Source organism: Pungitius pungitius, chromosome 17, assembly GCF_949316345.1.
Source record: "Pungitius pungitius chromosome 17, fPunPun2.1, whole genome shotgun sequence".
NCBI lineage: Eukaryota > Metazoa > Chordata > Actinopteri > Perciformes > Gasterosteidae > Pungitius > Pungitius pungitius.
In genome coordinates, this window is record NC_084916.1 from 10,158,926 (window position 1) to 10,173,536 (window position 14,611).

Here is a 14,611-nt window from a genome sequence, read left to right on the forward strand (position 1 = left end):
AAACTCTTAAGACGCCATCTTGCAAAGTAGGGACAAGCTTGTATAGCCAACTACTTCTTTTGACAGAACCACTAGATAGAGGGTCTTCACTTGCTTTTGACTGTGTCGAATGATTTCAGTTTCTGCAGCCATCAACTGTTCCCAGTTCAGTGTTTTCCTTTTAATGTCAGATTTGACCTTTTTCATTCGTTGCTGCATAAGTAATTTTAGTCTTGCTGGATCCTGGTCAACTTGACTGATGGCGCGCTGTAATTCTTTTCTCTTGTCCATCAGGTGGATCAAAGTTTGCATGGCAACAATGAGTGAGGTCAGGTCCCTGCAATAACTGTCCATTCAATGACACATCCTGAAAAGAGGCAGTGCAGTCAAAGACAACACTAATTTTCTTTTTCTTTGGGTGTTACACCCCATGGTAAGCAACGTACCAGACCCTGTAATCATCACGGTCAATCTGCTTTTCAGGAACTTCATCAGCGTAGCCTTTCTCCAGTATGCTTTTCATGAAATCTTTGTAATCTTTCAGGAAAACATTGTTCTTTTCCAGTTTTCTCTTCAGGCTAGCAGCTTGCTGTACTGCCATGCAGCGGTTGCTTGGCATCTTGGCTGCTTCATATTTCAATGGAAGTCCTATGCACCATCCACAAACTTTGTAATACTTTACACAGACATCATAAACTGCTTGTCCTCCTGCGACATCTCTTCCTTGTCATCATAGCGACGTTCTGGAAAGTCAGTGTTGTACTGCTGAACCATTAGTTGTTCTATTTGTACCACTGAAATTCAGTTGACGCTGTAATGAGCTGACTCCACTTTGGAATCAGTAGGCTTGTCCTTTACAGGTCCACACACCATCAAGCCCCGGACAGTCTTCACAGCGTAGGGCCCATCATCTTGACTATTGGATTTATGCCATGGTTCTATGGCTTTTGGGTTATTAGCTCCAATGAGAAGGCCTACGTCAGCATCAATGTGTGGTAAGGTTACTTCCTGCAAATACGGCCACTTTCGCAGATGTTGTTGAACTGGAATATTTATCTTTTGAACAGGGATACTGTTGTGTGTGAAGACTTTTGGTAGCTGGACATACCTTGTGTCTTCAAGGCCACACACTTCCAGTTCTGAGAGCATGTGACTCTCGAGTAGTTGCTGTTCACCAGGTTTATCCTGAGCCATAGTGCTCAACAAGATTTGAGGTTTTTTTCCTCTAATGTTTAGTCTCTTTTGCAGCTCGTCTGTACAGAACGTGGCGGTACTTCCAGGATCTATAAACGCGCATGTCTCTATACACCTTCCCCCTTTACGGGATCTGACTTTTACTGGCACAATTGATAGCATACACTCAGTGTTCTCTGTCCCAGCATACCCAACTATTTATTGTTTAACAGACTTCTGAGCTCTGGCGACCTCTTCATTTGAATTGCTGTCCGTTCTCTCTACTGTAGGCAACATACTATTAGTAGTTTCCTTCGCTATGTGAAGAATGTCTGGGTGTTTCTGTTTCTCTCTTCTTGCATGTTCGGCTCAGATGACCTTGTGTTAAGCAGCCAAAGCACATTCTTTTGTTTTTCAGGAATTCTATACAATCCTTCTGCGCTAGCTCTTTAACTTTGAATCAAGACTCCAATATGTGATCTTTTTGACAGAAAAGACATGGTGACTCGAAAGTATCTGCTGCCCCAACCGGGTCGGCCTGTCTTGCTGCCGCATCGGGCCTTTTTCTTTCCACCGACACATTTGTTGTGAAGCTGCTTCCTACTTTTGAAGAATTTATCCTTTTCTTTGCTTTTGCCTATCATAGATGAGAGTCTGTCTTGGAAGTTTCCAAACAGTGGGTCCATAGCAATCTTTGCTTGATGGTCAATAAAATTAACAAGATCGGCAAATCTTGCTCTGCGTTCTCTACTTTCCTTGAAGTAGTGTTTAAAAAAACATAGTTTACAGAAGGTCTACTTACCTATAGGCTACCTGAATTTCTGAAAGTACTATATTTCTAATTATGCTATTGCTACACTTGTCTGCTGGAATTAATTGAACAAAAATAAAAATTCATAAAATTCCATGTGAAAAAAATTACTTCTCACTGTTCTCAGGTCAAATATTTATGCAATTTAAAATGCGATTAATTCCGATTAGTTACAAAACCTCTAATTAATTAGATTAATATTTCTAATCGAGTCCCGGCCCTAATATATATATATAATATATATATATAAAATCCTAGAGTTAATTTTCCGGTGTCAGGCAAAAGTGTTGAAGTCACACTGCAAAAAGTTGATTCAACTCTTAGTCATTTGTACGACAGAGCTGGAGTCATTATCCAGTGTCAAGATCAGATTCATTTGCGACACTTGGTAGAGTTAAATTAACTCTTTGATTGAGGTTTTAAATGCAACTGTACAGTGTCACACTTCTTGGTATCTGAAAACCCCAGAACTCTTTCACCAGGTTTATTTTCCAACACTTTGCCTAATGGCCATGAAAGAACTAAAATGATACTACACTATGTTTTACATTTAGTACAATGTTTGTTGTACAGAAACATCGGAGATCTTATCAGCATAGTTCAGTCTGCATGTGCATTTAAGTGAATAACACTGCTTGAGTTACATCTGGTAAGCACAATGTAAAATTATTCAAAGTTTCTGAACTTGCACTCTTATGCGTGTTTACCTCGCAATATATATTTCAACGTCTTTTCAACCGGCTAAAAAGTTAATGAAAGATGAAACATCAACGTGCCAAACTATTTTTTTAACAAGAGACAATATTATCATTATAATTAATAATAGTAGTGATAATTAATGAACTTGTTGGCCAAATATATATATGTATATTGTGACGTCACGGGAGGCTACACCGCTCTCGGCGGAACAGTTCATTAAGTGCAAGGACACCAGGTTAATGGCTTTTAATGAGGAGCACTGTCTTATTTGCACATCCTTACAGAAGCGAGCATTTTTGGATAAAATTAGCAACATCAATCTTCATTAAGGTAAAGGAAACATGATAGTCCATCTTCACGAATCCGACATCGTACACGGGATTTCGTTCCTTTCTTTACCTTGTCTGACGTAGTCTTTTTAATCAGAAAAATTGCTCTGACTATTTTCTCACCAGAGTTGCATCTATGATGTTTCACCTTTGTGATTTCTTCTCATGTGGACAATTGAGTCAGTAGAACTTCTTTCCCCACTGTGTATTCTTATATGACGTTTCAAATGTGATGTGTCAGTGAATGTTTTCCCACAGGTGATGCAGAAATATGGCTTCTCCCCAGTATGGATTCTTGTATGAGACTTCAAATGTGATTTCTTAGTGAATGTTTTCCCGCAGGTGATGCAGGAATATGGCTTCTCCCCAGTATGGATTCTTGTATGAGACTTCAAATGTGATGTCTGAGAGAATGTTTTCCCGCAGGTGATGCAGGAAAATGGCTTCTCCCCAGTATGGATTCTTGTATGAGACTTCAAATGTGATTTCTTAGTGAATGTTTTCCCGCAGGTGATGCAGGAATATGGCTTCTCCCCAGTATGGATTCTTGTATGAGACTTCAAAGTTGATTTCTTAGTGAATGTTTTCCCGCAGGTGATGCAGGAATATGGCCTTTCCCCAGTGTGAACTCTCATGTGGGCTTTTAAGTTGCTACTATATTTGAATCCTTTTCCACATGTTTTGCACGAAAAAGGTTTCTCATCACTATGGACTCTTGTACGAGTCTCAAATGCTGATTTATGAGAGTTGTGAGGGAGAAAATGGTGGTCGTTGTTTAGTTCAACTACAGTGGTGCTTTCAACTGAAGTGTTGCTATAAGATGTTTCCTGTATCACACTCTCAGTTTCATCAGTACACAAGTCCAAAAGTTGATCATCACCGTGTCCCCTTTCCTCACAAGTAGGAGTCAACGTAAAGGCCTCCTGCTTTGGTGCAAGCTGCTCTCCCTCTGGACTGCTGCAGAGTTCCTCCTGTTCCTCTTTAATCTGTGGAGGATCTGGGTCCTCTTGGTCCACACTGGGCTTCCTCTCCTGGAGACAGAGCTCCTGGTCAGAGGGAGCCTCCTCCTCCTCCTCCTTACAGACACGTGACTGTGGGAGCTCTGGAGGGACAAAAAAAATACAAGACAAACGTTTGAGCGCATAAATACAACGATGACCATAAGCACCACGTGTCCTACTGTTTATTTGTAAGTTGAATTAAAAAAGACACGTTGGTTCAAAAAACCTAAATAATGTGTCTTTATTATTGCTTTAGAGAAGATTTTTCTAACAAAGTTGTACTCACCTATCCTGTGTAACCTTACTTCGGGTTTCCAAAAAACATCCAACAGTCTGCGCTGCCGGTCGATCTCTTCCTGATACTCGACGACGGTTCTTTTAAAAACTCCGAATATTTCCTCAGCAGCAGCAGATAGTCGCTCGTTGACAAACTCTCTCAAATTCTCCACTGAAGACATTGTTGCTTGGTTACCGAGGAAATAATTACCTGCACTGAAACAAGACCGAGCAACGGATGAGTGTCACACTATAAAGTTCCGACTGCAGACCTCGGTCACATTAAGGTTCCGCTTGCGTTCATGGTTGCAGGTCAGCCTGCTTGCTGCGCCGTATCTGCACTCTGGGGGGTGAGAGGGGTTGAGAGGGTTTGAGGGGGGGCAGCAGCCATCGCTGGTTGTCCGAGTCGCTCCGGTCCGGCAGCCCCAGTGACGACCCCCTGGTGGAGGTGGGAGAACCGCGGTGATCTCCTCCTCCGCTTAGTTTTCCACTAGATGTCACTGTTATGTGCAATCGATTAGGATTTTCGTCAGATGATCTTGAATTTCAAAAATGAAAGACTCTTTCTTCTTTATATTTGCTTCACAAATGTTCTATTTTTAGTTCGATTATCATCAGCAAGTTAGGCAAGTGTGAACTCTTGTTGATGCAATAAAAGGGTTATAATGGTTAATCCTGAGAATATCATTCCTCTTGTGAGATGTATGGTTCTTTGAAGGAGTCGTTCATATTCTTTTTTAGCCATAGCAAAATTGTAACAACGTAGGAAATAATGCTGTGCATCGTATGGCCATATACTGTAAACACTTGCGGCTGGGCTTCAGATAACCATATCTGGTAAACATGTGGACTGGGGAAGTATAATATGCGTAACGCTATCAGGGCAGGAGTGACAGCGGGGCAAAAAACTAACAGCGACAGCTGCAGCGCCACTAATAAGGCAGAATACAGAAGTACAAAAATACATCTTGTGTTATAACCGCCTTTAACAAGCCAGTTTTGACAATTTCTTAGTGTGGGAAAAATATAAGAGAGGTCACAGTCTGACAGCCTGAACGCGTTCATTGAACGATAGTTCATGAACTCGTTCATATTTTGGGCGAACGTGAACTGAACGTACTGTATTAATGCCCGATGAATGTTACTGTGAACTCGTTCATTCTGGTGTCTGTGAACGGCGCGTTCTTTCAGGCTAACGTTGTGTGTAAAAAGGTGACAAGACGCTCTGTATTGTATGTGTGCACAACTGTGACTCTCATCTCATCAGGGACACGCGGGTATTTGTTGGCTCTTTTCCTCAGGTTTCACCGGTGATCAACTGGCATCCAAAATCCTCATGCCCAGTCCTTGGAGTAGCTTTTTCTACTAATCACCAGTTTTTATTAATAGCGAGTTTTTCTACTATTTTATTCCGTCAAGCGGTAGAAAAACTGTGCACAAGTGCCTAATCAGCTCATCTCGGGAATCACCTGGTGGAAACATGATGTCAATATAAGCAGGAAAATAAAGGGGGCGTCAACGCCAACATACACTCAACTAAAGGATTATTAGGGACACCTGTTCAATTTCTCATTAATAGAATCATCTAATCAACCAATCACATGGCAGTTGCTTCAATGCATTTAGGGATGTGGTCCTGGTCAAGACAATCTCCTGAACTCCAAACTGGATGTCAGAATGGGAAAGAAAGGTGATTTAAGCAATTTTGAGCGTGGCATGGTTGTTGGTGCCAGACAGGCCGGTCTGAGTGTTGATGGTTGTTACGCCCTCCTCTACAGGCGAGGATACCGTAACACGCCATCACACGTGAGCTGGCCACAAGGTGGGTGAGGTGAAATAAAACAGTGGGCGCACAAGCAGGACCAACACAACACTGTACCGTTCAAACCAGGTTTATTTGACCTATACAACGGTAGTGGGGGAAAAGGGGCTGAGCGGAACCAAAGCAAAGAAATTAACCACTGAAAAAGACCCCTACTCTACCTAGTCCAAACACAACCTGCTAAACTCTCTGAAAAATACAGGGGATGGTCCGCCCAGATCTTACCTAGTGTGTATAGACAGAGGTTTATCTACTGATAGCATGTAAACCCCAGGGTCTCTTACCTACACACTCCCATTGTGCAGCCCCCTTTTCCCTGGGACAACTGAAGAAACAAAAAACGGAATAGTACAAACAATGGGATGAACACAGACAGAATAACAAAAATAATTTAACCTTGACCAGTTCAAGGTTCAAACACCAACGTACACAAAACAAAAGAAACGTCCCTTTGAACACCGCTCTGCTCAAAACACAAGTTTGTTCATTCGTTCCCATAAGTTCTGTTTAACAACAATCCTTCGGCTCTCTCTCTCTCTCCAACAGCTCTCCCCTTCTTGTCTCTCCCTACCTCCTTTAAGCCTCTACATCCTGCAGTTGATTGGCTGTGGGTGAGGGTGATTAGTGGCTGCAGGTGGGAGCTGGCAGGGGAGATTATTGCCTGGTGGGTGTGTCAGAACACCTGTGGGAACACAAAATCAAAACATACACACACACCCCCTCCCACAAGCAGGCCAAGGCACGTAACAATGGTAGAGTCAGAATTTGGCGTAAACAGAATGAGGACATGGATCCATCATGCCTTGTTACCACATCTTTGGGATGTGGTGGAACAGGAGCTTCGTGCCCTGGATGTGCATCCCACAAATCTCCATCAACTGCAAGATGCTATCCTATCAATATGGGCCAATATTTCGAAAGAATGCTTTCAGCACCTTGTTGAATCAATGCCACGTAGAATTAAGGCAGTTCACAAGGCGAAAGGGGGTCAAACGCAGTATTAGTATGGTGTTCCGAAAAATCCTTTAGGTGAGTGTATATAAAATATATGTCCTTAACATGAGAAGGTCCAATTAAACAACATACACACTTTGGGCTCTTACAATACATTTTACACACTTATTCTGTCGGGTTTCCAAATATTATCCCACAACCCAAGAATTTGGTTGATGTCTTCCTCCTACTCTACATTATATTTAGTTTAGTCTTTTTAATCGGAAAAATTGCTCAGACTATTTCCTCACCAGAGTTGCATCTATGATGTTTCACCTTTGTGATTTCTTCTCATGTGGACAATTGAGTCAGTAGAACTTCTTTCCCCACTGTGTATTCTTATATGACGTTTCAAATGTGATTTCTTAATGAATGTTTTCCCGCAGGTGATGCAGGAATATGGCTTCTCCCCAGTATGGATTCGTGTATGAGACTTCAACGATGATTTCTGAGAGAATGTTTTCCCGCAGGTGGTGCAAGAAAACTGCTTCTCGTGAACATGGATTCTGATATGACGATTTAAATTTGATGTCTCAGTGAATGTTTTCCCACAGATGCTGCAGGAATATGGCTTCTCCCCAGTATGAACTCTTAAATGTGTCTTCAAATGTGATTTCATAGTGAATGTTTTCCCACAAGTGATGCAGGAAAATGGCTTCTCCCCAGTATGAACTCTTAAATGTGTCTTCAAATGTGATTTCATAGTAAATGTTTTCCCACAGATGCTGCAGGAATATGGCTTCTCCCCAGTGTGAACTTTCATGTGGGCTTTAAAGCTGCTACTATATTTGAATCCTTTTGCACATGTTTTGCAAGAAAAAGGTTTCTCATCACTATGGACTCTTGTAAGAGTCTCAAATGCTGATTCATGAGAGTTGTGAGGGAGAAGCTGGTGGTCATTGTTTAGTTCAACTACAGTGGTGCTTTCAACTGAAATGTTGCTATGAGATGTTTCCTGTACCACACTCTCAGTTTCATCAGTACACAAGTCCAAAAGTTGATCTTCACCGTGTCCTCTTTCCTCACAAGTAGGAGTCAACGTAAAGGCCTCCTGCTTCGGTGCAAGCTGCTCTCCCTCTGGACTGCTGCAGAGTTTCTCCTGTTCCTCTTTAATCTGTGGAGGATCTGGGTCCTCTTTGTCCACACTGGGCTTCCTCTCCTGGAGACAGAGCTGCTGGTCAGAGGGAGCCTCCTCCTCCTCCTTACAGACACGTGACTGTGGGAGCTCTGGAGGGACAAAAGAAATACAAGACAAACGTTTGAGCGCATAAATACAACGATGACCATAAGCACCACGTGTCCTACTGTTTATTTTTAAGTTGCGCCGTATCTGCACTCAGTTCATATCTGAACTTGTGACAAACAATGCCCAAGCATGATTACATGATGCTTAAATATTTGAAGAATTTTGAGTTCATGTCTGGCTAGTCCTGTACGATGTCCGATTTGGATTAATCCACCTGCTCTGTCTGACTATCTGTGTACCGAACCCCTGCCTGATGTAACTTGACATGCATTAAATCAAATGGGGAGTAGGGAGAGAGTAACTCCATCAGCATGCTGTTGTGGGTCGCAAACCATTGCCTGATGATGTTGGAGCGATGGAAACTGGCATTGTCCCAAACTATCACGGACTTGGGTAAGTCATCTCCAATGTGACCCCTCTCTTGTTCAGGGATAAGGTCCCTGTACAGTGTGTAAAAAGGTGACAAGACGCTCTGTATTGTATGGCCCAATAATGTGTGCACAACTGTGGCTCTCATCTCATCAGGGACACGCATATTTCCTCGGCCTCATCCTCAGAAATGTATAGAAATATGTTAATATATTATGACAACTTGTTCAACCATTTTGCACCTAAAAATTCTTGCAATAAACTAATGTTAAAGGAAACCGCAGAGAAATGTACATAATCATTTGCATGGACGTACCAAAGCGTTTCCAACTTGTTCAAAGAAATGAGAAAATGCTTTTTTGATATGCACAAGTGACACAATTATGTGAAGTTTGAACAGGAAGTTTTGAGAATTTATTTTTCACATATTTTTTTCAGGATTATGGCTACTGCCCACAATGAGTTCTTATATGAGACTTCAAATTTGATTTCTGAGGGAATGTTCTCCCACAGGTGATGCAAGAATATGGCTTCTCCCCAATATGGATTTTTTTATGACGATTCAAATTTGATGCCTCAATGAATGATTTCCCACAGGTGATGCAGGAATAGGGCTTCTCCCCAGTATGGATTCTTCTATGACGATTCAAATGTGATGCCTCAATGAATGATTTCCCACAGGTGATGCAGGAATAGGGCTTCTTCCCAGTATGGATTCTTATATGACGATTCAAAAATGATGCCTCAATGAATGATTTCCCACAGGTGATGCAGGAATAGGGCTTCTCCACAGTATGAACTCTTATATGTGACTTCAAATGTGATTTCATAGTGAATGTTTTCCCGCAGATGCTGCAGGAATATGGCTTCTCCCCAGTATGGATTCTTGTATGATACTTCAACGATGATGCATGAGAGAATGTTTTCCCACAGGTGATGCAGGAAAATGGCATCTCCCCAGTATGAACTCTTAAATGTGTCTTCAAATGTGATGCCTCAATGAATGTTTTCCCACAGGTGATGCAGGAATATGGCCTTTCCCCAGTATGAACTCTCATGTGGGCTTTTAATCTGCTACTATATTTGAAACCTTTTCCACATGTTTTGCAAGAAAAAGGTTTCTCATCACTATGGACTCTTGTATGAGTCTCAAATGCTGATTCATGAGAGTTGTGAGGGAGAAGCTGGTGGTCATTGTTTAGTTCAACTACAGTGGTGCTTTCAACTGAAATGTTGCTATGAGATGTTTCCTGTACCACACTCTCAGTTTCATCAGTACACAAGTCCAAAAGTTGATCTTCACAGTGTCCTCTTTCGTCACAAGTAGGAGTCACCGTAAAGGCCTCCTGCTTCGGTGCAAGCTGCTCTCCCTCTGGACTGCTGCAGAGTTCCTCCTGTTCCTCTTTAATCTGTGGAGGATCTGGGTCCTCTTGGTCCACACTGGGCTTCCTCTCCTGGAGACAGAGCTGCTGGTCAGAGGGAGCCTCCTCCTCCTCCTTACAGACACGTGACTGTGGGAGCTCTGGAGGGACAAAAGAAATACAAGACAAACGTTTGAGCGCAACGTGTGTATAAAACATAAGCATCACGTGTTCTATTGTTCGATTAGTAAACTAAAGTTAAAAAAACTCGTTCGAAAACAGATGTTTCTAACAAAGTTGTACTCACCTATCCTGTGTAACCTTACTTCGGGTTTCCAAAAAACATCCAACAGTCTGCGCTGCCGGTCGATCTCTTTCTGATACTCGACGACGGTTTTTTTAAAAACTCCGAATATTTCCTCAGCAGCAGCAGATAGTCGCTCGTTGACAAACTCTCTCAAATTCTCCACTGAAGACATTGTTGCTTGGTTACCGAGGAAATAATTACCTGCACTGAAACAAGACCGAGCAACGGACGAGTGTCACACTATAAAGTTCCGACTGCAGACCTCGGTCACATTAAGGTTCCGCTTGCGATCATGGTTGCAGGTCGGCCTGCTTGCTGCGCCGTATCTGGGGGGTGAGAGGGGGTGAGAGGGGTTGAGGGGGGGCAGCAGCCATCGCTGGTTGTCCGAGTCGCTCCGGTCCGGCAGCCCCAGTGACGACCCCCTGGTGGAGGTGGGAGCACCGCGGTGATCTCCTCCTCCGCTTAGTTTTCCACTAGATGTCACTGTAGACGTACCAGTTATGTGCAATTGATTAGGATTTTCGTCAGATGATCTTGAATTTCAAAAATGAAAGACTCTTTCTTCTTTATATTTGCTTCACAAATGTTCTATTTTTAGTTCGATTATCATCAGCAAGTTAGGCAAGTGTGAACTCTTGTTGATGCAATAAAAGGGTTATAATGGTTAATCCTGAGAATATCATTCCTCTTGTGAGATGTATGGTTCTTTGAAGGAGTCGTTCATATTCTTTTTTAGCCATAGCAAAATTGTAACAACGTAGGAAATAATGCTGTGCATCGTATGGCCATATACTGTAAACACTTGCGGCTGGGCTTCAGATAACCATATCTGGTAAACATGTGGACTGGGGAAGTATAATATGCGTAACGCTATCAGGGCAGGAGTGACAGCGGGGCAACAAACTAACAGCGACAGCTGCAGCGCGACTAATAAGGCAGAATAGAGAAGTACAAAAATACATCTTGTGTTATAACCGCCTTTAACAAGCCAGTTTTGACCATTTCTTAGTGGGGGAAAAATATAAGAGAGGTCACAGTCTGACAGCCTGAACGCGTTCATTGAACGATAGTTCATGAACTCGTTCATATTTTGGGCGAACGTGAACTGAACGTACTGTATTAATGCCCGATGAATGTTACTGTGAACTCGTTCATTCTGGTGTCTGTGAACGGCGCGTTCTTTCAGGCTAACGTTGTGTGTAAAAAGGTGACAAGACGCTCTGTATTGTATGTGTGCACAACTGTGACTCTCATCTCATCAGGGACACGCGGGTATTTGTTGGCCCTTTTCCTCAGGTCTCACCGGTGATCAACTGGCATCCGAAATCCTCATGCCCAGTCCTTGGAGTAGCTTTTTCTACTAATCACCAGTTTTTATTAATAGCGAGTTTTTCTACTATTTTATTCCGTCAAGCGGTAGAAAAACTGTGCACAAGTGCCTAATCAGCTCATCTCGGGAATCACCTGGTGGAAACATGATGTCAATATAAGCAGGAAAATAAAGGGGGCGTCAACGCCAACATACACTCAACTAAAGGATTATTAGGGACAGCTGTTCAATTTCTCATTAATAGAATCATCTAATCAACCAATCACATGGCAGTTGCTTCAATGCATTTAGGGGTGTGGTCCTGGTCAAGACAATCTCCTGAACTCCAAACTGGATGTCAGAATGGGAAAGAAAGGTGATTTAAGCAATTTTGAGCGTGGCATGGTTGTTGGTGCCAAACGGGCCGGTCTGAGTGTTGATGGTTGTTACGCCCTCCTCTACAGGCGAGGATACCGTAACACGCCATCACACGTGAGCTGGCAACAAGGTGGGTGAGGTGAAATAAAACAGTGGGCGCACAAGCAGGACCAACACAACACTGTACCATTCAAACCAGGTTTATTTGACCTATACAATGGTAGTGGGGGAAAAGGGGCTGAGCGGAACCAAAGCAAAGAAATTAACCACTGAAAAAGACCCCTACTCTACCTAGTCCAAACACAACCTGCTAAACTCTCTGAAAAATACAGGGGATGGTCCGCCCAGATCTTACCTAGTGTGTATAGACAGAGGTTTATCTACGGATAGCATGTAAACCCCAGGGTCTCTTACCTACACACTCCCATTGTGCAGCCCCCTTTTCCCTGGGACAACTGAAGAAACAAAAAACGGAATAGTACAAACAATGGAATGAACACAGACAGAATAACAAAAATAACTTAACCTTGACCAGTTCAAGGTTCAAACACCAACGTACACAAAACAAAAGAAACGTCCCTTTGAACACCGCTCTGCTCAAAACACAAGTTTGTTCATTCGTTCCCAAAACTTCTGTTTAACAACAATCCTTCGGCTCTCTCTCTCTCCAACAACTCTCCCCTTCTTGTCTCTCCCGACCTCCTTTAAGCCTCTACATCCTGCAGTTGATTGGCTGTGGGTGAGGGTGATTAGTGGCTGCAGGTGGGAGCTGGCAGGGAAGATTATTGCCTGGTGGGTGTGTCAGAACACCTGTGGGAACACAAAATCAAAACAAACACACACACCCCCTCCCACAAGCAGGCCAAGGCACGTAACAATGGTAGAGTCAGAATTTGGCGTAAACAGAATGAGGACATGGATCCATCATGCCTTGTTACCACATCTTTGGGATGTGGTGGAACAGGAGCTTCGTGCCCTGGATGTGCATCCCACAAATCTCCATCAACTGCAAGATGCTATCCTATCAATATGGGCCAACATTTCTAAAGAATGCTTTCAGCACCTTGTTGAATCAATGCCACGTAGAATTAAGGCAGTTCACAAGGCGAAAGGGGGTCAAACGCAGTATTAGTATGGTGTTCCGAAAAATCCTTTAGGTGAGTGTATATAAAATATATGTCCTTAACATGAGACGGTCCAATTAAACAACATACACACTTCGGGCTCTTACAATACATTTTACACACTTATTCTGTCGGGTTTCCAAATATTATCCCACAACCCAAGTATTTGGTTGATGTCTTCCTCCTACTCTACATTATATTTAGTTTAGTCTTTTTAATCGGAAAAATTGCTCAGACTATTATCTCACCAGAGTTGCATCTCTGATGTTTCACCTTTGTGATTTCTTCTCATGTGGACAATTGAGTCAGTAGAACTTCTTTCCCCACTGTGTATTGTTATATGACGTTTCAAAGTTGAATACTTAGTGAATGTTTTCCCACAGGTGATGCAGGAATATGGCTTTTCCCCACTATGAATTCTTGTATGATCCTTCAACGATGATGTCTGAGAGAATGTTTTCCCGCAGGTGGTGCAAGAAAACTGCTTCTCGTGAACATGGATTCTGATATGACGATTTAAATTTGATGTCTCAGTGAATGTTTTCCCACAGATGCTGCAGGAATATGGCTTCTCCCCAGTATGAACTCTTAAATGTGACTTCAAATGTGATTTCATAGTGAATGTTTTCCCACAAGTGATGCAGGAAAATGGCATCTCCCCAGTATGGATTCGTGTATGAGACTTCAACGATGATGCCTGAGAGAATGTTTTCCCGCAGGTTATGCAGGAAAATGGCTTCTCCCCAGTATGAACTCTTAAATGTGTCTTCAAATGTGATGCCTCAATGAATGTTTTCCCACAGGTGATGCAGGAATATGGCCTTTCCCCAGTGTGAACTCTCATGTGGGCTTTTAAGATGCTACTATATTTGAATCCTTTTCCACATGTTTTGCAAGAAAAAGGTTTCTCATCACTATGGACTCTTGTATGAGTCTGAAATGCTGATTCATGAGAGTTGTGAAGGAGAAGCTGGTGGTCATTGTTTAGTTCAACTACAGTGGTGCTTTCAACTGAAATGTTGCTATGAGATGTTTCCTGTACCACACTCTCAGTTTCATCAGTACACAAGTCCAAAAGTTGATCTTCACCGTGTCCTCTTTCCTCACAAGTAGGAGTCACCGTAAAGGCCTCCTGCTTCGGTGCAAGCTGCTCTCCCTCTGGACTGCTGCAGAGTTCCTCCTGTTCCTCTTTAATCTGTGGAGGATCTGGGTCCTCTTGGTCCACACTGGGCTTCCTCTCCTGGAGACAGAGCTCCTGGTTAATGAGAGCCTCCTCCTCCTCCTTACAGACACGTGACTGTGGGAGCTCTGGAGGGACAAAAGAAATACAAGACAAACGTTTGAGCGCATAAATACAACGATGACCATAAGCACCACGTGTCCTACTGTTTATTTGTAAGTTGAATTAAAAAAGACACGTTGGTTCAAAAAACC

The 14,611-nt window shown here is 42.7% G+C and overlaps 2 protein-coding genes across 2 annotated transcripts; both read right to left on the reverse strand.

Moving 5' to 3' along the window:
• Positions 1 to 2,899: 2,899 nt before the first annotated feature.
• On the reverse strand, positions 2,900 to 7,861 carry LOC134107044 (zinc finger protein 235-like). Its single transcript, XM_062558317.1, has 2 exons — positions 7,454 to 7,861; positions 2,900 to 3,737 (listed from the first exon to the last, which is right to left on the reverse strand). Exons 1-2 carry the CDS (start codon positions 7,844 to 7,846, stop codon positions 3,126 to 3,128), a joined length of 1,005 nt encoding a protein of 334 aa, XP_062414301.1. The 5' UTR covers positions 7,847 to 7,861; the 3' UTR covers positions 2,900 to 3,125.
• A 4,421-nt stretch (positions 7,862 to 12,282) lies between these two features.
• On the reverse strand, positions 12,283 to 14,377 carry LOC119219249 (gastrula zinc finger protein XlCGF49.1-like). The gene has a single exon (XM_062558318.1). The coding sequence runs from the start codon at positions 14,019 to 14,021 to the stop codon at positions 13,422 to 13,424; it is 600 nt and encodes a 199-aa protein (XP_062414302.1). The 5' UTR covers positions 14,022 to 14,377; the 3' UTR covers positions 12,283 to 13,421.
• Between the last annotated feature and the right edge of the window lie 234 nt (positions 14,378 to 14,611).

Bases quoted from the DNA above. Each gene is read 5' to 3' on its own strand.
- LOC119219249 (XM_062558318.1), bottom strand. From the start codon at position 14,021: ATGAGAGTTCACACTGGGGAAAGGCCATATTCCTGCATCACCTGTGGG.
- LOC134107044 (XM_062558317.1), bottom strand. From the start codon at position 7,846: ATGAAAGTTCACACTGGGGAGAAGCCATATTCCTGCAGCATCTGTGGG. The intron at 3,738-7,453 runs ATTAAGAAATCA...CTCCCTCACAAC, and splicing joins TCACCTGCGGGAAAACATTC to TCTCATAAATCAGCATTTGA.